This window comes from Coregonus clupeaformis, chromosome 34 (genome assembly GCF_020615455.1).
Source record: "Coregonus clupeaformis isolate EN_2021a chromosome 34, ASM2061545v1, whole genome shotgun sequence".
NCBI classification, from domain to species: domain Eukaryota; kingdom Metazoa; phylum Chordata; class Actinopteri; order Salmoniformes; family Salmonidae; genus Coregonus; species Coregonus clupeaformis.
Window position 1 is genome coordinate 33,105,643 of NC_059225.1, and position 25,748 is coordinate 33,131,390.

The 25,748-nt window shown below is 41.9% G+C and overlaps 2 protein-coding genes across 2 annotated transcripts in view; both read left to right on the forward strand.

Annotated features, from left to right (window-relative positions):
• The first annotated feature begins 3,906 nt into the window (after positions 1-3,906).
• Positions 3,907-8,018, forward strand: LOC121550033 (transcriptional regulator Myc). The gene is made up of 3 exons (XM_041862103.2): positions 3,907-4,120; positions 4,533-5,175; positions 5,695-8,018. The coding sequence occupies exons 2-3, from the start codon at positions 4,545-4,547 to the stop codon at positions 6,258-6,260; spliced, it is 1,197 nt and encodes a 398-aa protein (XP_041718037.1). The 5' UTR covers positions 3,907-4,120; positions 4,533-4,544; the 3' UTR covers positions 6,261-8,018.
• Positions 8,019-16,140: 8,122 nt separating this feature from the next.
• Positions 16,141-25,748, forward strand: part of LOC121550034 (laminin subunit beta-1-like) — an 85,562-nt gene continuing 75,954 nt past the window's right edge. Inside the window, exons 1-2 of the mRNA XM_041862104.1 lie at positions 16,141-16,346; positions 16,846-17,049. The gene's annotated coding sequence lies outside the window, so the exon portion shown is untranslated. The remainder of the gene's footprint in view (positions 16,347-16,845; positions 17,050-25,748) is intronic.

Consider the following 25,748-nt stretch of genomic DNA (forward strand, 5'->3'; position numbering starts at 1 on the left):
ACACATATTTAGCAGATGTTATCGCAGGTGCAGCGAAACGCTTATGTTTCTAGCTCCAACAGTGCAGTATACTGACATGCTACCCAGACCGCACGCCCAAGTTGATTTTGTCCCCCCACACAAGACGCGATCAGGACGCACAGGTTGAAATATCAAAATAAACTCAAACAATTAATCCAGAGATAAAACGGTAAAAGTTTGTTTTCTAGTAATCTCTCCTCCTTCAGGTTTCTTCTTATTTGGACTTTATATGGCGGTTGGCAACTAACTTTATGGTGCATTACCACAACCAACTGGACTGGTGCATAGACAGTTCATCTTTCAATCACCCAATGGTGCATTCTGTCGAAGTTTGTGAGTGTTTAAGGGGCCAAGCTGAATTTCTTCAGCCTCCTGAGGTTGAAGAGTTGCTGTTGTGCCTTCTTCATCACACTGTCTGTGTGGATGGACCATTTGAGGAACTTGAAGCTTTTCACCCTCTCTATTGCCGCCCTGTCAATCTGGATGGGGGTGTGCTCTCTCTGCTGTCTCCTGAAGTCCAATATGAACTCCTTTGTTTTGTTGAGGGAGAGGGTATTTTCCTGGCACTTCTCTGCCAGGGCCGTCACCTCCTCCCGGTAGGCTGTCTCGTCTTTGTTGGTAATCAGGCCTACCACTGTTGTGTCATCAGCAAACGTGATGATTGAGTTGGAGATGTGCGTGGCCACACAGTCATGGGTGAACAGGGAGTACAGGAAGGGGCTGAGCACGCACCCTTGTGGTGCTCCAGTGTTGAGGATCAGCGTGGTGAAGGTGTTGTTGCCTACCTTCACCACAGTTGAATGCAGAGTTTGTAGGCCTATGAGGGTTGCTGAAGAAGCAAACTATAAAGGTAGCAGCTGATTAAACTTTAAAATACACACAAACTACTAGCCTACATGGATTATTTTTACAGTATCCTCAAGATCCTCCACCATATATTTTTATGGGTTGTGCAGTAAAATGGATGCCTTTTGTAATAAAACATTCTGGAACATATATAGGAAATGGGTGCAATAATGTACTGGTAAACTTACAACATTGTATCCCAATGACAAGAACTCTGTACGACTCGACCAGGGATCTAACCCACAACGTTGCAATCTCAGGGCGATACTCTAGCCACAACGCCACTGAGTTGCGAAATGTAGGCCCTATAAAACTGTTGAATCTTTGGCAGTACGTAAACAATTGTCAGTTTGGGCCCGGGCCCCCTGGGTACTTCGGACCTGTTTAATTTGAAACCTATGAAACTAGCTATGGACTAGGTCTCAAAGCAACATAATTTATGAATGATATATGGAAGCAAGGATAGGCTTTACATATCCCTTTTGTTCTCATGTTGTGCTTCACATTTTATATGGATAGGTCCATATACAGTCGTAGAATATATGGATTATCTCTGATAATACTACCAATGTCTGGAGTCTGTGTAGGGCCAGGAGTTTTTCTTGACCATATTTTCCTGTCCAGGAAAAACTCTGTGCCAAAAATAGTTTGACCCTCTAGTTCATTAAGGTTATGGCTTTATACTACTGTAAAACATCATATGGGGCGGCAGGTAGCTTAGTGGGTAAGAGCGTTGTGCCAGTAACCGAAAGGTTGCTGGTTCTAATCCCCGAGCCGACTAGGTGAAAAATCTGTCGATGTGCCCTTAAGCAAGGCACTTAACCCTAATTGCTCCTGTAAGTCGCTCTGAATAAGAGTGTCTGCTAAATGACTAAAATGTAAAATGTTAAGAGCGTTGTGCCAGTAACCGAAAGGTCGCTGGTTCTGATCTCCAAGCTGACTAGGTGAAAAATCTGTCGATGTGTCCTTGAGCAAGGCTCAATTGCTCCTGTAAGTTGCTCTGGATAAGAGTGTCTGCTAAATGACTAAAATGTTAAATATCAATTCCAGTCCTTGGGAAGTTTAGGTGATCTAAAAATCTGTGATTCTACACTACACCATGAACTTTAATATGGTATGGCTTGATAGGGTTTGATGCCACAAAATAGATAGCAAATATTTCACCACTACATTATGGATACGCAAAACAACAGAAGTGAAAATATAGCCTACATTTTAGTACACTTGAATATTTGTCTCTGCAAAATTCATGGATTTATTTCTGAAATAAATTAGGAAAGAGCTAATTAGACAATCAATTACAGATGACCATGTTCAAGAGAATCAATGAGAATAATGGAATAATATGACATTGAGGCTGCTTTTACTGTATAATATTATATTGTGTATCACCTGTACTATCTATGGGTATGACTAATTGTATGCATTGTCTGTATACGCATTTGATTAAATCTGAATTTAAAAGATCATCCAAACCCAGTAGCATCAACTGGCCCTGACTCCTAACCTGCATTTATAAACCTGTTATTCTAGGGAAGTGGCTATCTTCCATGCATTGTGTATTGATTTTCTTCAGAAACACCTTTTTTAAATCGTGGTTTTAAGAATATTTGTCTCCACTGCACTGTCGCATTTTAGACGCTAGGGGGTGCTCTATAACCATACAATTTCTTTATCACTGTACGCACTATCAATTTTACGGGACCACGCTCATATTTATCGCAGCACCATCTTGACATATTTATAGCACCACCGTCACATGTCTGTTTGACCGCAGCATGGCAGTAATAGTAGCGAAGCTGCATGCAGAAGAGGTAGGCTAGTCTACAGTGCCAACTCAATCGATTAACCGTCTGGGGCGGCGCACAATTGGCCCAGCGTCGTCCAGGGTAGGGGAGGGAATGGCCGGCAGGGATGTCGCTCAGTTGGTAGAGCATGGCATTTGCAACGCCAGGGTTGTGGGTTCGATTCCCACGGGGGGCCAGTATGAAAAATAAAAAAGAATGTATGCACTAACTGTAAGTCGCTCTGGATACGAGCGGCTGCTAAATGACTAAAATGTAAATGTAATCTTTTTATTAAGGACATTCCAATGTCTTTCTTCACGTTCAATGCTCTTATTGGCCAATATGTGTAGGTGCTCATTTTAAAAACGAAACTTTACCAGTGCAGTTATATCTGGCATGTTAGAAGCCAACATCTTATCTCGTCACCATTGATGGTCCAGACCTTGGTGTGGCCAAAGGCAAAGTTCAGACGATCCAGTCCCTGCAGAACCACACTTTAATATTACCTTCCCTAGTCTCCCAGAGCCATATATTTAAACACGCTCTGGTCTCCTCTATCTCCCCTACTTTTGGTGAGTTTACAGGGAAAAACATGTACAGAAAAAACAGTTAAATATGTTTTTTTTTATGTAACATTTTTGATGGGAATGTCTGATTATGCTCCCTCCCTCTGATTTATCATCACATTAACTAATTTCAGATACAGAACATGACAGGCTTTGATGTGTTGTGCACGTTAACTGAGCATTCATCTTCTCATTCTCACATCAGATTTTTCTCAATTTTGGAAAGGTAGGTAGGTAGGCTAAATAATTGTATTCCATGAATGCAATGTCAGTGGACAGTACAATCTACTTTAATGGATGCATGCAATTTCCATGTTTAGTTATTTTTTACTTCTCAGCTGCTGCTGAAATGTATAGAAAGTATTCCACTTGTCAATGGAATACTGCATTTTTTAAACCAAACTCCTCCCACTTAAGTCTCCTTCCGCAACATATAGTTCTAGTCGAATAAGGATTTCCAAAATGAAATTGCAATGAATGAATTATATGAAACTTTAAAAATATATTGAAGATTGTAGCGATAATAGCCATCGATAGAGGCAACACGGGAATATTCATTATATTGACATAAAAATGCAGTGGATGTTTGGCGGGAAAAATGTAGCGGAGGGATACATCGATTGTAGAGCAGAACAACCTTTTTATTGAACCCCGCTGAATACTCAGCTGTGATTCTCATGCAGCAAATGACAGCCTGCGCATCATCCTACATCGCGGACCAAGAGCTGTGTGCTTAATGCATGCTTCTCTGCCAGCCACTTTAATAGGAAAACAACATTTCATTACCACACACGCTGGCAGGGATCAACTTTACTACCTTGTTGGACTACTTCTCACAATCTACATTTTTGACTTCGATATCTCGTGAATTGCTCTCCACTTTTTTTTTTCAAACATAAGGTAAGGGGAGTGTTGAGATGAAATTGCATGTTCCGTGTAGACGGCGGTTCGCTAAGGAGACTTGTTTGCTTGCTATGTATTTGATATTGCTATTTATCTGTTAAAGATGTGGTGCATTTTAACAGATGTGTTACATACTTGTAGATGTATTTTTAACGTCCTATAGTCCGATACACTTTACAGTTAACTGGCTAGCCACTGTATTTTTGCAGTTTTCTGGGTTTAAATGTCCTGTACAGCACAAGACGGACTAGCTGCTGTCAGCGGCAGATTGGTTTTGCATGTTAGATTTGTCTGACAGGGCTTTTATGAAATGTGACATTTTAGGTGAATGCACCAATATCCGTTTGTATGCAAGTTGATGTAGCCTATTTATAGTTTTTTAACCAACTAATTCACATGTTTCACTCAGAAAAGAGCCACCATGCCGCTGAATTCAAGTTTGGCAAGTAAAAACTACGACTACGATTCTATCCAGCCATATTTTTATGTTGACAACGAAGATGAGGATTTCTATCACCAGCAACAAGGACAGCTTCAGCCACCGGCTCCAAGTGAGGACATCTGGAAGAAATTTGAGTTGCTGCCCACGCCTCCTCTCTCCCCGAGCCGACGACCATCACTGTCTAGTCTTTTCCCTTCAACTTCTGACCAACTCGAAATGGTGACAGAGTTTCTCGGGGACGACGTTGTAAACCAGAGTTTCATCTGCGATGCCGACTACTCTCAACCCTTCCTCAAGTCTATCATCATTCAGGACTGTATGTGGAGCGGCTTCTCGGCTGCAGCCAAGTTGGAAAAAGTGGTGTCTGAAAGACTCGCCTGTCTCCAGGCTGCTAGGAAAGAATCAGCTTTTGGCGACAACGCGGAGTGTACTAGTACTCAGGTGAACGCAAACTACTTGCAGGATCTGAACACATCCGCGTCAGAATGCATTGATCCCTCCGTGGTCTTTCCCTACCCAATAACTCATACTTCCAAATCAAGCAAGGTGGCACCACCCACGGATTTGGCATTGGACACCCCACCCAACAGCAGCAGTGGTAGTGACTCAGGTAAGCTGAATAGCAGTGTTATAATTTTTTGCTATTTATGATTACACAAATGGTCGAGTCAGAATAATATCGGTGTTTTCTAGCAACATGCATTCATTCCCTCATATTGCGTATGTCAACTCTGATCATGGTGCTGTCGAATATAAAAAATGTTATGCTTATTAATAAATTGGGGTAAATGGATGGACCTCACTCATGTCCTTGACATCAAGGGTGTGAACTGGAATTTTGACATGGATGGGTTAGCCAGGCTAGAGGCAGTTGCATAACCTCCCCCACCCGTGCTGTAGTCAATACTGCTGTAGGTAGACTAGTCTGTAGACAGTCTTGTGTTGAGGGGAAGGGTTTCAGGCTGGAATGTTGAAAAATCAGCTGATGTGGAAAAGGGGGGAGGAGAGTGGAAAGGAAATATTTTTCTGACATGAAGGCATGCTGTGTTGTACGGGGCTGAATTGTGGTTACAGTGATTCTCCTCAAAAGAATGTGAATGCTGAAGCGTTTTATTGAATCTCATTGCAGAAGATGAGGAAGGAGATGTGGATGAGGAAGAGATAGATGTCGTGACTGTGGAGAAGAGGCACGCTGTGAAGCGGCGCTACCCCAGCACGTCTGAGACCAGACATCACAGTCCCCTTGTGCTGAAGAGGTGCCATGTCTCCACCCACCAGCACAACTACGCCGCCCACCCCTCCACACAGCACGAGCAGCCAGCCGTCAAGAGGCTGAGGCTGGAGAGCAGTAACAGTGACAGCAGCCGGGTCCTCAAGCAGATCAGCAACAACCGCAGATGCTCAAGTCCCCGGACATCAGACACTGAGGACTACGACAAAAGAAGGACTCATAATGTACTGGAGCGCCAGCGGAGGAACGAGCTCAAGCTGAGCTTTTTCGCTCTACGGGACAAGATCCCGGAGGTGGCTAACAACGAAAAGGCAGCCAAAGTGGTCATCCTGAAGAAGGCTATAGAGTGTATTTACAGCATGCAGACAGACGAACAGAGACTAGTCAACCTCAAAGAGCAGCTAAGGAGGAAAAGTGAACATTTGAAACAGAAGCTGGCCCAGTTGCAGAACTCTCATGTTTGAGCTCAAAGCAGCATAGACTTTTTGGCCTTCATGTTTTTAATGCAAGTTAAGACATGGTGTGTATAGTTGATATTGCATGCAAATGCAAAAATATGTTTTTGGGGGATCTGTCTGATTTCAATGTTGAACTGCCTTAATTGAATTTTATCGGCAGTAAAATATTTAACGTTTATTTTTATTAATAAAATATTAAATAGGGCTACATGTGTTGCATGCCCGACCTAAAATATGAATGATGTTTTGTATATAATTACTGAATATTTCCTAAGAAATGTATTTTTTTGATCTCAATTGTCTGGAAGTTCAGGCAGTATATGGTTTTCCATATTATGTTCCTAGATTCATTTTACATTTTAGTCATTTAGCAGACGCTCTTATCCAGAGCGACTTACAGTTAATGAGTGCATACATTTGAAATATAAATGCATTTCTTTTATAACACACGCCTGTCTGTTTTTCTCTTGGAGACACTTGAATGCGCTCTCACGAGCTGTTTGCATTAACAGTTGATGACAGCATGAATACACTCCTATAAAATAATGAACCTATGATAAGGTGTAGATAACAGTTAATACTTGTCTAATGCCACTTGTGGGGAAAGGGGGTCCAAAGACTGACTGTTAAAATGGACAGATTTGCACTACTGTGTATTGCACTACTCTTTTGAAGTCTTAACAATTGATAAAAGACCAGTAGAATCAGAATCACCTTTGTTCAGGAATTTGAACTGGTGACATGGTGCAACAGTAAACAGAATATAAACAGTAGTTCTATGCAGAGGTGACCATACCACAAGTTAGTATGGACAGTTGAGGGTCAGGGGTCAAATACATTTCAGGGGAACCAACTTATAATTGAAGGCACCTTTTACACCTTATTTTTATATTAGATGAGTGAGCCTAGCAAGCACTAGAGATTTGATGTCCTAATTTACATGGTCTAGATGGAAGAAAACCAAGGTAGATTGAAAAGGACCTGGACTGTGTCCCGTTTTCTACCCTTTTAGAAGTGTGCACTTGCACACTTCCCGTTTATGGATTCAAAAGCACAAGAATGTTGTAAGCATTGGCTAGGAGAGAGACTACCAAGGGTAGGCTGACTATGGTGGAAGTGTATATGGAGCTTGAATCTCATGGCTGTGGGAATAAGGATGAATGGATATTTGTCCAAAAGAATGGGAAAATAAGTACAATTGTGGGAAGTAATGTATAGTTCTGATAATACCATATTGTATTCTTTTTGGAAAAGAAGGCTATGCCGGACTTGTGGGACTCGTTCGAAACATCCAAAATGATGGATAAAGCTTTTGGTACAGTCAAATCAGTGAAGAGCATGAGAAGTGGGTTTGTTCTGATTTCTTGTGTTTCTGCGGATCCGAAAAAAACGTGTGTTGGATATCACTAATATCATGCTTTGAGCTACAGAGCAGGGCACCTGTCAAAGTAGTAATTTCTGGTGGCTCTTAGGATGTTGACATTGCTCTATTAAAGAAAATTCCAGGAGTGGTCTATGTACGTAGGATGAATCATATGGTAATGGCAGGAAGGAGAAGAGTTTGTCTGTTCTAGTGTTTTTTGATGTGGAGTCTCTCCCTACTCGAGTGCAGCTGGGAAATGTGTACTATCCTGTCAGCTTTTGTAAACCGGCCTTTACAATGTTCTTGATGTAAAATGTTTGGACATGTAAGAAGTGTCTGCAGAAGGGAGAAGTGTGGGAAAGATCATTTACATTTTAGCAGACGCTCTTATCCAGAGCGACTTACAGGAGCAATTAGGGTTAAGTGCCTTGCTCAAGGGCACATCAACAGATTTTTCACCGACCTTTCGGTTACTGGCACAACGCTCTTAACCACTAAGCTACCTGCCGCCCCAGATCACTATGAAGGAGATGTTGCATGTTTAGTAGAAGATAATGGCCAAGGAGCAACCTGAGGTGGAGAACATGAAGCGCAATACTTGGATTGCCCGATTAGGGTTAATGAGACTGAGGTTGCCAAAATCAGGGCAGTTGTGAGAGTCTCCTATGCGGAGGCTTTCAAAAGGTACAGTATCTCTGAAGGTCCAGTGGCAGTAGGCCTACACTGGAGCCTACACCGCATCCTGAGTATTACCAGCAGGACCCAGATATTCTTCATGTGAAAAAAGTGGACTTTGTGTCATTTATAGCAATGGTGATAAATGGAAGTGCATAAATTGAAAAGAAGTCAAGAAAGATCAACATCATTGTTTATGCAGCTAAACTCTTTCTGGGATTAAAATATTTGATATCTGAGGAGCTACTTGGGAGTACTGTCTCGTGCGGTCTCACCCTCTCAGGCCCCCAATGACTGAAGGAGTGGAAATGTATATATTTTGTGTTAATACTTTTTTTGTGTGTGTGTGGATTCATGTTAATTTTCCCTTCCAGTATGGAATTTCCTTCACTTTTGTAAATGTTTTCACCCCCGTCCAGTTGGTGGCGACAATAAACCTTTTGAATGTAGTTTGCCATAAAACCCAAAGAAGAAGAAGAAGCATTGGCTGGAGGGAGTTTCCACCATTGAGTACCACAATATGAGTCATAATACCCATAAAACCTAGCGGTAAAACCCGGAAATGGTTCCAATCGTTTTTTCACCATTCATTTTTGCGTCTGGGATTTCAGAACTACTTAATATAAGGTCTGTGTTTGGGTACAAAGTCTCTCTCGGACAAGGTAACTTTTATCAATATATTCACCTGTTAATAGTAATGCCCATGATTTTGGAATGAGACGTTCGACGTGTAGTGTAAATTGATAAAACTCACCTTGTCCGAGAGAGAATTACACGGGTATCAAAACGTTACACCAGGGTAAGCCTACACGAAACACAGACCTTATATGAAGTAGTTCTAAAATCCCAGAAGTAAAAATGAATGGTGAAAATACATTTTTTGAACCATTACCGGGTTTTACCGCTAGGTTTTATGGGTAATATGACTCATATTGTGGTACTATTGTTAAATCCCTGCAAGGATGGAGAATCAGGAGAATCAGGATGCAGCCCTCTTCATCCATTATTTATTTTATTATTACTAAAGCCTTGAACCTACTGACATCCAGTGGCGATTTTAGCATGTAAATCTTGGTGGGGCAAAACAAATAGTTGTGGGATGCATGCCAGCAAAGCCACAACACAACACTAAACAATACATTAATTGCAGTATAATAGTGACAAACGGTGCCCACAAACTGTTAGGGCCTACATAAAGCTGTCCCAACAGCAGAGTCCCAACAGCAGTCCCAACACCTTACCACTGCTACACCTGGCTATCAGCGGAGCCTTGTCTGGCAGTGAAACAGTTCATTCAGCCTCATTTACTGCCTTTTAAAAAAACATAGCTGAAATGGCTGACTTGCTTAAACAAATGTGGTTTCTACTGACAATTTAGATGTACAAATTATGGCATAAGGGGACGACAAGCAGATAAGAGTGAGTGGCGCAGTGGTCTAAGGCACTGCATCGCAGTGCTAACTGTGCCACTAGAGATCCTGGTTCGAATCCAGGCTCTGTCGAGCCGGCTACGACTGGGAGACCCATGGGGCGGCGCACAATTGGCCCAGGGTAGGGGAGGGAATGGCCGGCAGGGATGTAGCTCAGTTGGTAGAGCATGGCATTTGCAACGCCAGGGTTGTGGGTTTGTTTCCCACGGGGGACCAGTATGAGATAAAAAATATATGTATGCACTCACTAACTGTAAGTCGCTCTGGATAAGAGCGTCTGCTAAATGACTAAAATGTAAATAAGATGCAATCTGTAATTTCGAATAAGACATTATTGAGCGAGCTAGGACGGACGTAATGTTAGTCAATATAACTACAGTGTTCTCCCTGTACACCAAGTCAGAACCGTAGGATAAATAAAGGGGGCATATAAGCAGACAATGAAAGCTCTTACAATATTTGATGATTACATTTCTAAAAAACAGGTTATAGGCTACATGTGCACCACCAAGTCAGAACAGTAGGTGAAATCAAGAGGTTAAAATAGACCAAATTATTAGGGTGAGGCACAAGGGCTACTAACAGCTTACTACATTTACATTTTAGTCATTTAGCAGACACTCTTATCCAGAGCGCCAGAGTGAGTACATACATTTATATTTTTATACTGGCCCCCCGTGGGAAACGAACCCACAACCCTGGCGCTGCAAGCGCCATGCTCTACCAACTGAGCTACACAACGTACACTTAGTATTACTTTCTTAGCTACAGTATACATATCTCCCTGGCATATTACATCATTTATGCAGCAGCATACAATACACTTTTGGACTCACCACTCATTGTTGAATTTGCGATTTCTAACTTGTTGTGTAATGTTTATGTCCAATGGCCGATGAGCACCGATACGTTTTATCTATAAATTCTCTTCATTATTTATCTTCATATGACAAGGATTAACAAGGATTTGCCAGTAGATTGTCGACATGATTCATGATGACGACTGCTAGCAAAGATTTTGAAAGTATGATGTTGACATGATCAGTCCAATCAAAGCTACTGTTGATATAACGTGATTTGACGTCATTTTATCTGTGGCCAATGACCTTGAGCCTTCTTGGATGGGCACTTCTAATGTAACTCTATGGCAGCACCCAAGGGGCTAGAATTTTCGAAGTCCACCGTTAGACTTGGCGGTGAAGTAGTGTCCCCATGAGAGACAGAACACTGAGCCAATTACGCCGCAACACTCCGTATTTTCTGATGGCTTGCCCCACCACCACAGAAAGCACTGAGCTAGGCTGAAACACCTGTATTTTGGAGCTCCTTGACTCAAGAAAACAAAAGAGAGACCATGTTTGTATGAGGCTCCACCTGCCCTGAATGACGGGTCGCTACTGCTGACCTCCGAAGTTTATCACAAGACAGAACAGACGAAAACATTACATTGTTATTATGGGTTGCTAATATTATATTCCACACATACACTTTTTCTTGCAGTCACTCACTAACTGGTCATAGTTGTATCTTCAGAAATAGCCACTTTCATCACAATTCATTTTTGAACAATTAAGTACACTACTAATCACAAGATGCAGTTGATTTACCTGGTATGGTGCAGATGACAGACATTTGCTATAACTGATTAAATTATGAAGCGTCATAGCTGTCTGTTGAAACTGAAAGTGTAACCTCTGGATAAGATTCCAGACATCCACAGCATTCTTTTCATTCTTGCAGGAACTGCTATTTTCTATCCTCAGTTATTTTATCACCAATGACCCAGTGACGTGCAGGCTGGGTAGGCAGTGCTTTACCCTGTGATAATCTAATTTAAAAATATGTTATGAAAAGCAAAATAAAAAAGAGTATATAAAAAAACGGTCATTATTTTTTACATTTAGCAGATGCTCTTATCCAGAGCGACTTATAGTTAGTGAGTGCATACATTTTCATACTGGCCCCCTGTGGGAATCGGACCCACAACCCTTGCGTTGCAAACGCCATGCTCTACCAACTGAGCTACAGCTCAATGATTCTGGTGGGTTTTATGCTCAAAATCTAAACATTTGCTAAAACTGCTTCAAAACCTCCAAAGTATTCACCCATTCCAATCCATTCAAATCGTTGACAAAAATCCATTCCTGACTCCGGTAAATGTTAATGGACAGGGTCAGCATAGGCCTTCCTGCTTTGCCTAGCTTCATTTGTTCCATTGAGCCGATTTCATATTTTGCCCGTGTGTATTGCCTAAACATGTTGCGTGGCAAGCTCTGTACATTTGGGCGTGTCTACGTAATTTGGAGCCCGCATACCTTTAACTGAACGAAGCTAGCTAGCTAGCAAAAACAACCTGACAAATGGACCTACTTCACTGCACCTCAAACAATTGTCCAAGTTGGATTTCCAAGGAAAACTTGGTATAATTCAGAGGGAGACCAACACCTGCGCTTCTTGACCTTCATCAGAGGAAGGGACCGTAAATCATCCGATCGAATGCACCACACTCGGCCTGACAGACACAGCAACCTGGAGCAGACAGCCGATCATAGATGAGAGGAATGTTTTACAATATTTTGGACAATATTAGTGTTCAAATGAAAGCCAGGTTTGAAATGTAACTGTGGCTGCTACATCGGTCTATGGCTGAGCTGAGATGAGCAGTGTGTCATTTTGTCAGATGATATGAAACATGTCGTCATCGGAGGATATCGCTTGTGTATCTTGGCTACATTGGTATTTACATTTGATGAAAATTGTTTGTCAATTTCGGTTAATAGCCTATGTCACTCTGGTTGTTGGAGCTATCTGTTGTATGATGAACTTGGCCTTTATCAAGGTTTATTTGTGAGTAAATCTGATAATAGCCAGTGTCTACCCAGCCACCGAGCTCACCGCATGTCACTGCAATGACCATAATGTGAGTTGTCAATCCTATGTCCATTCCACTGTCCTTGTGTAACATAGGGACACACACTTATACATGAGACCTTGACAGGACACATTCACATGTCCTTTATCTGTCTGTAGTGACATTGTATGACGTGTTTGTTGAATGTTAAGTCCCCTATTGACTGAAGGGAATGACGCTACAGCAAAAAGGTGAAAATGGCTGAGTCAATTTTGCATATCTTCGCTCTTCTCCAAATTGTCCGAAATTGTGTAGCTATTTGCAAGGGGACTGTTTCATTTCACAGTGATGCTGCCAACCATATATCATAACCCATATCTTCCCTGGGTTGAGTGCCCTACACTGCAGTGCAGACTGTTGCATACAAATGTGTAGCCTAATCATGAGGTTGTAACAGAGTATCTCACCTGTCACTCCCAATCGGGGGGAAGAATTGACTCCAGCCATTATCACCTTTGTGCTGTAGCTTCATTGCCCTCAGTCAATGGGGGACTTAACATTCAACAAACACGTCATACAAGAATTTGTTACAGGAGTGGGTCGCAGTTCCGGAGCAACCCACTAGGTGTCATCCTCCGACAACCATAGGCACCTCCTCACTCACAGTCGGGACTAATTATCTGCCTATTGGTGTCACCTGTGGCTATCTGATTCGCCTGTGTATTTATGCCCTCACTTCCCTGTGTTCCCTTGCTCAGTTTTCTCTGCTAGTTCTTTGATGTCAAGCAGTACGAATCAGTGTCGGATCACGTGACGGAGTTACAGATACTCAAGAAGTGTTCTCCCTGTGTCATTGTGTTTTTCCAGTCAGAGTTAGTATTTCGTATTGTTTGCTGTCAGCCTGTTTTTTGGAGACCTATGTGCTCCTCATTTGTTTTCGTGTATAGTCCGTTGTTTTGTATCCTGGCTTTTGGACCACCAGTAAAGATCCTTGTTTCACCATCCTTGCCTACTGCCTACTGTCTATCTGGCACCGCACCTGCGTCACACCTCACACCAACCCTTACAGAAAACTGAGCCAATATGGACCCAGTGGAGGCAGCACAGTATCATAGCGCATTGGCAACGCAGGGAGCCATGCTGGATCAGCACGACCACAGCCTACCACCTCCGGAGAGGTACAACGGATGTCCAGAGGGCTGCAGGGAATTCTTCACCCAGTGTTCACTGATGTTCAGCCTGCAACCCTCCTCCTTCCCGACGGAGCAGGGCCGGGTGGCCTACATTATCCCTCTGTTGACAGGTCGGGCTACCGCGGAGTGGGAGAGCAAAACTCTGGCGTGCTCCGACTCCTACCAATTAGTACACAAGGTGTTCAACACCTCTCGGGTGGTGTCGGGGCAAGAGGCCAGGAGGCGGGTCACGGCTTGTCGGCAGGGAGACCGTTCGGTGGCGGACTACTCCGTATCCTTCTACTATGTATATGTAATGGTGTGTAGAGACAGTAGTTATAGAGGACGAGCCATGAATTGAATACAGTACTGTGTATAAACTACCTGTCAAAAGTTTGGACACACCTACTCATTCCAGGGTTTTTCTTTATTTTTACTATTTTCTACATTGTAGAATGATAGTGAAGACAAAAAAAACTATGAAATAACACATATGGAATCATGTAGTAACCAAAAAAGTGTTAAACAAATCAAAATATATTTTATATTTGAGATTATTCAAATAGCCACCATTTGCCTTGACAGCGTTGCACACTCTTGGCATTCTCTCAACCAGCTTCATGAGGTAGTCACCTAGAAAGCATTTCAATTAACAGGTGTGCCTTCTTAAAAGTTAATTTGTGGAATTTCCTTCTTAATGTGTTTGAGCCAATCAGTTGTGTTGTGACAAGGTAGGGGGGTATACAGAAGATAGCCCTATTTGGTAAAAGACCAAGTCCATATTATGGCAAGAACAGCTCAAATAAGCAAAGAGAAATGACAGTCCATCATAACTTTAATGAACTTATCCTCTGCAGCAGAGGTAACTCTGGGTCTTCCATTCATGTGGTGGTCCTCATGAGAGCCAGTTTCATCATAGCGCTTGATGGTTTTTGCGACAGCACTTGAAGAAACTTTCAAAGTTCTTGACATTTTCCGGATTGACTGACCTTCACATGTCTTAGAGTTACCAGCCTCAGAAATTGCAGCCCAAATAAATGCTTCACATAGTTCAAGTCACAGACAGATCTCAACATCAACTGTTCAGAGGGGACTGTGTGAATCAGGCCTTCATGATCGAATTGCTGCAAAGAAACCACTACAAAAGGACACCAATAAGAAGAGACCTGCTTGGGCCAAGAAACACAAGCAACAGACATTAGACCGGTGGAAATTTGTCCGTTGGTCTGGAGTCTAAATTGGAGATTTTTGGTTCCAACCGCCGTGTCTTTGTGAGACGCGGAGTAGGTGAACGGATGATCTCAGCATGTGTGGTTCCCATCGTGAAGCATGAAGGAGGAGGTGTGGGGGTGCTTTGCTAGTGACACTGTCTGTGATTTATTTAGAATTAAAGGCACAGTTAACCAGCATGGCTACCACAGCATTCTGCAGCGATACGCCATCCCATCTGGTTTGGGCTTAGTGGGACTATAATTTGTTTTTCAACAGGACAATGACCCAACACACCTACATGCTGTGTAAGGGCTATTTTACCAAGAAGGAGAGTGATAGAGTGCTGCATCAGATTACCTGGCCTCCACAATCCCCTGACCTCAACCCAATTGAGATGGTTTGGGATGAGTCGGACTGCAGAGTGAAGGAAAAGCAGCCAACAAGTGCTCAGCGTATGTGGGAACTCCTTCAAGACTGTTGGAAAAGCATTCCAGTTGAAGCTGGTTGAGAGAATGCCAAGAGTGTGCAAAGCTGTCATCAAGGCAAAGGGTGGCTATTTGAAGAAATATTTTGATTTGTTTAACACTTTTTTGGTTACTACATGATTCCATATGTGTTATTTCATAGTTTTGATGTCTTCACTATTATTCTACAATGTAGAAAATAGTAAAAAATAAAGAACAACCCTTGAATGAGTAGGTGTGTCCAAACTTTTGACTGGTACTGTATGTTTTACAAGTTTGGACAGTACAGTACAGTAGAGCACAGCAGAGTACAGTACACTACAGTACAGTACAGTTCAGTAGAGTATAGTACAGTATAATGTACTGTATTGTACCCTACTTTACTTTAATGTACGCTACTCTACTGAACTAAACTGTACTGTACTGTATTCTACTTAATTAAACTGTGCTGTACTCTATGAATTAAACTCTACTGTACTGTATACCATACTGTACTCTACTGAATAAAACTCTACTGTACCGTACTGTACTGTCATTTACTCTACTGTACTCTACTGTGCTCTACTGTACTGAGCTGTTCAATGACGTCTATGATTAGTTCAGATTTGGTCTGGTCTGGACCAACCAAACGTGTACTTGTTTGGGGGCGGAGCTCATTAGAATAATAGCTAGTATGCCTTGCAAGTGTTTGTTTTCTACATTTACATGATGTTCTTATCCAGAGCGACTTACAGTCAATGCATTCAATTAAGGTAGATAAACAACAACATATCACAGTCATAGCAAGAAACAAATATTTATGTAACCATTACTGAGAATGTTATTGTAGTAGAAGTGGTCTGTTGTTATTTTTTTTGATCTTCTCTGACGAGTGGACTATTTTGAACGTCTTCGACGCAAGTTTCAAAGCTTTTGAAAAAGCAACGTAAGTGCATGTGGCAGATGGTAGCAAAAATAAGTATTGTACTTGTAACCTTCAATTGGCTCCTCTTTCCGATATTGCTTTTACATTTTAGTCGTTTAGCAGACGCTCTTATCCAGAGCGACTTACAGTTAGTGAGTGCATACATTTTTCATACTTTTTTCATACTAAGTTGATTTAAAAATTATTATTGCAATATAATGCTTACTTCATTGATAATGTATGTGTAGTTGAAATTTGGCCATATAATAAATAACCCAAAAATATTTATTTTCAACGTCCGGAAAATTGGTATTTTAAACGTCCGGAAAATGTGTCTTTTCACCTTTCATTCAGAACCTAAAATGAACCTAACTGCAAGGTCTTGAAAAGACGTATTGTTGCTTACTGGATAGTGGCTATTTATTATTTCATGCATTTGCAGAAATAAGAATTGCACCTACAGCAGATGCCTTATTTATAGCACGAGCCCAATCAATCATGTGTGTGTGCTTTCATGTAGATATGCCTATGTGGAGGTGATATTCTCATCATGAGGACTCTCTATCGTGACGTCACCCACTGTATCTGACTGTAAGCAGCGCTCCAGCGAAGCGCGTGGCTGCAAGCACATGGAAAGGAGGTCGAGATTTGTGTTTGAAAGACACGCACCTATTCACCGAAATGGAATATAAATAATAATGCGCAAAATAGAGTCATGGAACGGGTAAGAGCTCTCTATACTATCTATCTATGGTTTATTTTCAATCAAAATCCTTTCTGTGCATTGCATTCGGCCCACCTTATCCAACTACAGTTATTTTGCATATGAAATGAAATCTGGAATATAAATCTATAAATATAAAAAAATGTAAATGTAAATGTTAAAACTTATTTTGTTATTCAGTGAACTTCCAGATATCATTTTATGGGTTATTTAACATGGTGCCAAATGTGTGTGTCACTTATCATAGGTTGAATGTTTATTTACCTTATATCAAATAGCTCATTTATGTATTATTGTTATCCACAGAACTGTTTCATCTAATTTGATCCCATATGTAAAGATATTATTATAATGTTGAAAGCTTCTCTTTCAAATACTGTAACATTCATTGTAGGATATACACTTCATTGTATGCAATGTTGTTGTTGTTGATGATAATGTTATTAGGTTTAATTGGTATTATATTATATTAGTTATATGATCACTTCCTTAAATCAAACACCTCCACCACTCCAACATTTGCTAACACATGGATTTATTTTTCTCATTTTGTTTTGTTATACGCCACATATCATATGGTTGCTGCTGCATGTTTTTCATATTTGTGAATGATGATGCACTCAGTTGCATTGTTTCACTTCCTTTTTATGTTGCTAAACGACAGATTTCAGAGGGTAGGCAGCCATGAGCAATCAGCCATGAGCAATCAGCCATGAGCAATCAGCCATGAGCAATCAGCCATGAGCAATCAGCCATGAGCAATCAGCCATGAGCAATCAGCCATGAGCAATCAGCCATGAGCAATCAGCCATGAGCAATCAGCCATGAGCAATCAGCCATGAGCAATCAGCCATGAGCAATCAGCCATGAGCAATCCATTGTCTGTCTGATATCAACTCAGAGGAATAAACAAAGGGGGACTATGTCTTATTATAGCAATTATATACTATAGTCAGCACATAATTATTTAGTTAAAGATGTCAAGGGTTAGATGAAATGGTTGAGTCTTATTATACATGAGTCTTATTATAGTAAGCCATATTATACAGTATGGCATGTGCAGCGTTTAGGCTAGAATTGATTGTACACCATATCACATTTTTCAGAGCATATTATTTTCTGCTACTAATCCAGCCCTCGCAGCAGATTTACAAGGAAGTCAATACGATCATCAATGTTTCAGATGCACCTACCTTCATCTTAGCCCTTCAGGATATGCACACATGGCTCTGTGTTTGTGTGTGTGTGTGTGTGTGTGTGTGTGTGTGTGTATAAAGAACACAAGGTCATTGGTTTTCATAGGTGCAAAGAACTGCAGAGTTATGTGTCATACAATGAATCCGTGACATTGGCAGACATGATGAGTACATTTATTGTCACTTTGTGGGACGTTTGTGCTTGTATGCACCATAGCAAGATTACACACAGTCACTTTACGGAAAACAGATCCAGAAACAGCCAGACAACCGTGTTCATTTGGCCTTCAGTCTGTGATGCTCTTTCACTTACAGTATGATGATGGCCTTGCCTCCCAGTAACATGACTGAAGATAGATAAGCCTGGTCACTTTCTCTGGGAATGAGCCAGAGTAGGCATACTGAGCTATAAACTCACACACTGAGGAGTATGGATCTTGCTGTTGCCATTTCCTTTTCCCTGTTACTTCTGTCTCATGCTCACAGCTCAGCAGGTTCACTACCGATACGCTCCTGGGTATAGTTTCCCGTAGATACAGATCTAGGATCAGTTTCCCCCAATCCTAACCTTAATCATTAGTGGGGAAAATTCGAAACTGACGCAATATCAGCATCTAGGGGCAACTTCACCCTGATACACAAGCTTATAGGGGATGAAAGGGAAAAAGCCTTGGTCCCCTGTAAACCCTCTGGTCCCCTGTAAACCCTCTGAGCCAATCAAACAGCTCGTACATGTTATCAGTGCATTATATTTTGTTTTAGAATACGATGGGTAAAAATATAGGTAAGAGTGCACAGCACAGGATGAGTTGTTATGTAATAGTCTGGGATTAAACTAGTGCACAACCTCACTGTGTGAAAGCAGCACTTTGGGAGGCAGGACTACATGGGGGACCGTCTGACATTATGTAATACAGTCTGTTAGAATGTGTGTTTTTGCAACAGAGTGAGGAGCTGATGTAGATTAAGCACATACAGTGCATTTGGAACGTATTCAGACCCTTTGTTACATTACAGCCTTATTTTAAATCAAAAGCTAAAACAGGTTTTAAGAAATGTTAGCAAATGTATAAAAAATTAAAAACTGAAATACCTTATTTACATAAGTATTGCTATGAGACTCGAAATTGAGCTCGGGTGCATCCTGTTTCCATTGATCATCCTTGAGATGTTTCTACAACTTGATTGGAGTCCACATGTGGTAAATTAAATTGATTGGACATGATTTGGAAAGGCACACACCTGTCTATATAAGGTCCCACAGTTGACAGTGCATGTCAGAGCATGCAAGCCATGAGGTCGAAGGAATTGTCTGTAGAGCTCCTAGACAAGATTGTGTCGAGGCATAGATCTGGGGAAGGGTACCAAAACATTTCTGCAGCATTGAAGGTCCCCAAGAACACAGTGGGTATCCATCATTCTTAAATGGAAGAAGTTTGGAACCACCAAGACTCTTCCTAGAGCTGGCCGCCCGGCCAAACTGAGCAATCGGGGGAGAAGGACCCTTGGTCAGGGAGGTGACCAAGAACCCGATGGTCACTCTGATAGAGCCCCAGAGTTCCTCTGTGGAGACAACAATCTCTGCAGCACTCCACCAATCAGGTCTTTATGGTAGTGGCCAGACGGAAGCCACTCCTCTCAGTAAAAGGCACGACAGCCCGCTTGAAGTTTGCCAAAAGGCACCTAAAGGACTCTCAAACCATTAGAAACAAGATTCTCTGGTCTGATGAAACCAAGATTGAACTCTTTGGCCTGAATGCCAAGCTTCACATCTGGAGGAAACCTGGCACCAGGACCTCAGATTGGGGCGAAGGTTCACCTTCCAACAGGACAAAGACCCTAAGCTCACAGCCAAGACAACGCAGGACAAGTCTCTGAATGTCCTTGAGTGGCCCAGCCAGAGCCCGGACTTGAACCCGATCTAACATCTCTGGTGAGACCTGAAAATAGCTGTGCAGCGATGCTCCCCATCCAACCTGACAGAGCTTGAGAGGATCTGCTGAGAAGAATGGGAGAAACTCCCCAAAAGAGGTGTGAAAAGCTTGTAGTGTCATACCCAAAATATTTGAGGCTGTACAGTCGTGGTCAAAAGTTTTGAGAATGACACAAGTATTGGTCTTCACAAAGTTCGCTGCTTCAGTGTTATGAGATATTTTTGACAGATGTTACTATGGTATACTGAAGTATAATTACAAGCATTCCATAAGTGTCAAAGGCTTTTATTGACAATTACATGAAGTTTATGCAAAGAGTCAATATTTGCAGTGTGTTGACCCTTCTTTTTCAAGACCTCTGCAATCCGCCCTGGCATGCTGTCAATTAACTTCTGGGCCACATCCTGACTGATGGCAGCCCATTCTTGCATAATCAATGCTTGGAGTTTGTCAGAATTTGTGGGATTTTGTTTGTCCACCCGCCTCTTGAGGATCGACCACAAGTTCTCAATGGGATTAAGGTCTGGGGAGTTTCCTGGCCACGGACCCAAAATGTCGATGTTTTGTTCCCCGAGCCACTTAGTTATCACTTTTGCCTTATGGCAAGGTGCTCCATCATGCTGGAAAAGGCATTGGTCGTCACCAAACTGTTCTTGGATGGTTGGGAGAAGTTGCTCTCTGAGGATGTGTTGGTACCATTCTTTATTCATGGCTGTGTTCTTAGGCAAAATTGTGAGTGAGCCCACTCCCTTGGCTGAGAAGCAACCCCACACATGAATGGTCTCAGGATGCTTTACTGTTGGCATGACACAGGACGGATGGTAGCTCTCACCTTGTCTTCTCCGGACAAGGTGTTTTCCGGATGCCCCAAACAATCGGAAAGGGGATTCATCAGAGAAAATGACTTTACCCCAGTTCTCAGCAGTCCAATCCCTGTACCTTTTGCAGAATATCAGTCTGTCCCTGATGTTTTTCCTGGAGAGAAGTGGCTTCTTGGCTGCCCTTCTTGACACCAGGCCATCCTCCAAAAGTCTTCGCCTCACAGTGCATGCAGATGCACTCACACCTGCCTGCTGCCATTCCTGAGCAAGCTCTGCACTGGTGGTGCCCAATCCCGCAGCTGAATGAACTTTAGGAGACGGTCCTAGCGCTTGCTGGACCTTCTTGGGCGCCCTGATGCCTTCTTCACAACAATTGAACCTCTCTCCTTGAAGTTCTTGATGATCCGATAAATGGTTGATTTAGGTGCAATCTTACTAGCAGCAATATCCTTGCCTGTGAAGCCCTTTTTGTGCAAAACAATGATGACGGCACGTGTTCCCTTGCAGGTAACCATAGTTAACAGAGGAAGAACAATGATTTCAAGCACCACCCTCCTTTCAAAGCTTCCAGTCTAACTCAATCAGCATGACAGAGTGATCTCCAGCCTTGTCCCCGTCAACACTCTCACCTGTGTTAACGAGAGAATCACTGACATAATGGCAGCTGGTCCTTTTGTGGCAGGGCTGAAATGAAGTGGAAATGTTTTTTGGGGAATAAGTTCATTTTCATGGCAAAGAGGGACTTTGCAATTAATTGCAATTCATCTGATCACTCTTCATGACATTCTGGAATATATGCAAATTGCCATCATCAAAACTGAGGCAGCAGACTTTGTGAAAATTAGTATTTGTGTCATTCTCAAAACTTTTGACCACAACTGTAGTTGCTGCCAAAGTCTGCTGCCTCAGTTACTGAGTAAAGGGTCTGAATACTTATGTAAATGTAATATTTTTGCTTTGTCATTTTGGGTCATTGTGTGTAGATTGATGAGGGGGGAAAAAACATTTAATCAATTTTAGAATAAAGCTGTAACGTAATAAAATGTGGAAAAAGTCAAGGGGTCTGATTACTTTCCGAATGCACTACATCATTTATGTTTTGCACATTTGGAAAATCACATAACCTTTCACAGAAACCATGTGGTTTTGGAACACTTGTAATGATATTTCACATGTGGATTTTTACGTGATCAAATTTTTACATGTGGATGAACATTTTCACATGATGCCCTGCAAACAAAAATTTGTAAATAGAATGTCCCCGGAACGTCACGAAATAGCCACACTGTTTTCAATGTACATATTTGACATACATGGTTACATTGTGTAACTACACCGAGTGTACAAAATATTAGGAACACCTGCTCTTTCCATGACATAGACTGAATCCCTTATTGAATCCAGGTGAAAGCTATGATCCCTTATTGATGTCACTTGTTAAATCCACTTCAATCAGGGGAGTAGACAGGTTAAATAAGTATTTTTAAGCCTTGAGACAATTGAGACATGGATTGTGTGTGTGCCATTCAGAGGGTGAATCGGCAAGACAAAATATTGAAGTGCCTTTGAATGCGGTATGGTAGTAGGTGCCAGGCGCACTGGTTTGAGTGTGTCAAGGGGGACTTGTGCGAATGCTACAGGCTGTGGCACAGCAGAAAGATCAGCGTACCCCATATCCAGAGGTTGTGAGTTCAAAACACAGGTGGGGTCATATTGAAAAGTCAGTACTAAGGGATCATGTCAAATGTAGTCATATTGTCATTGATTAAAGATTTTTACACTATTTTAGCTGAACAGCGTACCACTTACCTTAAAACCCCCATATCATTTCATTACTTCCCTTACAAAAAAACGTGACATTTGCAGTTTCACATGTGAAATAACTGTTTTCACATATTGAGCTGAAATGTTCACATGTGAAAACGAAATAGACACATGAGGTCGTTGTTCATATGTGGCGGTCAGTGACCTTTAAGATGAGGGATTTTTTTAATGAGCATGGCCTTATTTCTATTACAGCATATTGGATGACTGTCATTCATATTCCATTCACCCAGCTCAATGTAACAATTGATAGGTTTAGGCTACTACATTATTCTAAAATTTTCCCTATACCCATCATGAGGTTGCTACAACCTAGCCTATGAATGAAAGTTTACAACGTAGGTGCACAGGTCGAGAGCAATTTGAGTAATCAAGGTGACAGAAATTGACACATGAAATACCGCCTTGCACAATCTTGCCTGCATCTAGCTGATCATTAGTCCAACAGTTGCAAACGAGAGTCTCTATTGGACAAATTCAGGTATGTTTATCCCCGTTTCGTTCTGTTTGCTTCCGTTTAAGAAACGTTTTCCAACAGAATCGACGGAATGAATACACCCCTGATCACACGCAAACACAGTTCACTTTCATATAGGGGTGGGCCGAGTAATCAGACAAAACGAGTATCGTAACGGATATGTGCACTTTTTTGGATACGATTATGATCTGAGTATTTTTTGTAATTTAACAAGTGGGGCAAGGGTAGGGAAAGAATATGAAAATAATGCGCATTCTGACTGACGCTTCGAACACACCGACTGCATCAGTGCGTTTTGGTACACCAGAAGTGGAACGCTGCGTTTGCCTTCCAGCATTGTGTTGCAGAGGCAGTTGCAGTGCGTTCTGTATACGTTGGATTTATCCAACAAACTGTATGTGTAAACGGATTGACAGAAATGGTAGCAGAAGGTGAATGTTGAACTTTTGTTGCACACATATTTACATTTTAGTCATTTAGCAGACGCTCTTATCCAGAGCGACTTACAGTTAGTTAGTGCATACATATATTTTTTATTTTTTTTATCATACTGGTCCCCCGTGGGAAACAAACCCACAACCCTGGCGTTGCAAATGCCATGCTCTACCAACTGAGCTACACGGGACTAGATGATGCTGCATTCTATTTTGCGCAACTACGCAGTCGTTGTGTTCAAAGCGTTATCTGCAGCTTTTTTGCAGTGAGAATGTGCAGGGAGCCACCATCTATTTAGGCCATATATTGCCACCATATATTGCCACCATCTATTTAGGCCAGCCTTTTTAAAGATATCCTGTTAATGGTGGGTCGCAACGTGTTAGAGTAAATGTATAATTATTTCATTAATTACTGGAATTGATTTGGCCAAGTGCAACTGCGCTCTCTGTTTAGCAGCAGTGTCTCAGCTCAGTTTGGTTGCTGCGCACGAGTGGGAGGGAGATGCCCTTGTGCATTGCGGTTTACCTGATATTTGTTCATGTTTTCTTGAAGATCACTCGGTGACCCACATGCTGCAGCGCTGTCGTTCAGCAGCAGATGATGCGCTGTCAGCCACTGATTTGTCGTTCCCACTCGCCATCACTCACTGCTGTCATCAACGGACTCAAGCTAGCCACAAGTTCTGACTGAGCTCAATCGTCATGAAACGCAAATACAGCGATGAGTTTCTCTCTCTTGGTTTCATACAAACTTTGAGAAATAACGAGGAGCGCCCACAATTTGTTTTGTGTGGGGAAGTGCTTAGTAATGAGTCTCTCAAAACCAACAAATAAAAATGATAAGTCCTGACCAAACATCCACAGCATGACGGTAAACCTATGGAGTTATTTTCAGAACTGGACATACAATTTTTAACAACGTTTTATTTCTGATAAAAACGAGTTCATTGCATCTGCCGTGGAGCCCAGTTTCATAATATTACCATATTTCCCAGCTGCTTGCCGTAGTTTTGAAGTAATCACGAAAATGCAGGCCTTATTTTAGGGCATTTTTCACCCTGCTGGTAGTTAAAACATCAACAACAACCAAAAATTACTCATGGAACTCTGAGGTCGTCCCATTGTTTCCTATAGGGGAAATATAGGTACAGTGGGGGGAAAGTATTTAGTCAGCCACCAATTGTGCAAGTTCTCCCACTTAAAAAGATGAGAGAGGCCTGTAATTTTCATCATAGGTACACGTCAACTATGACAGACAAATTGAGAATTTTTTTTCCAGAAAATCACATTGTAGGATTTTTAATGAATTTATTTGCAAATTATGGTGGAAAATAAGTATTTGGTCACCTACAAACAAGCAAGATTTCTGGCTCTCACAGACCTGTAACTTCTTCTTTAAGAGGCTCCTCTGTCCTCCACTCGTTACCTGTATTAATGGCACCTGTTTGAACTTTGTTATCAGTATAAGACACCTGTCCACAACCTCAAACAGTCACACTCCAAACTCCACTATGGCCAAGACCAAAGAGCTGTCAAAGGACACCAGAAACAAAATTGTAGACCTGCACCAGGCTGGGAAGACTGAATCTGCAATAGGTAAGCAGCTTGGTTTGAAGAAATCAACTGTGGGAGCAATTATTAGGAAATGGAAGACATACAAGACCACTGATAATCTCCCTCGATCTGGGGCTCCACGCAAGATCTCACCCCGTGGGGTCAAAATGATCACAAGAACGGTGAGCAAAAATCCCAGAACCACACAGGGGGACCTAGTGAATGACCTGCAGAGAGCTGGGACCAAAGTAACAAAGCCTACCATCAGTAACACACTACGCCGCCAGGGACTCAAATCCTGCAGTGCAAGACGTGTCCCCCTGCTTAAGCCAGTACATGTCCAGGCCCGTCTGAAGTTTGCTAGAGTGCATTTGGATGATCCAGAAGAGGATTGGGAGAATGTCATATGGTCAGATGAAACCAAAATAGAACTTTTTGGTAAAAACTCAACTCGT

Coding starts and splice junctions, on each gene's coding strand:
- LOC121550033 (XM_041862103.2), top strand. CDS start 4,545: ATGCCGCTGAATTCAAGTTTGGCAAGTAAAAACTACGACTACGATTCT. Junction 5,176..5,694: donor CAGCAGTGGTAGTGACTCAG/GTAAGCTGAATA, acceptor ATCTCATTGCAG/AAGATGAGGAAGGAGATGTG.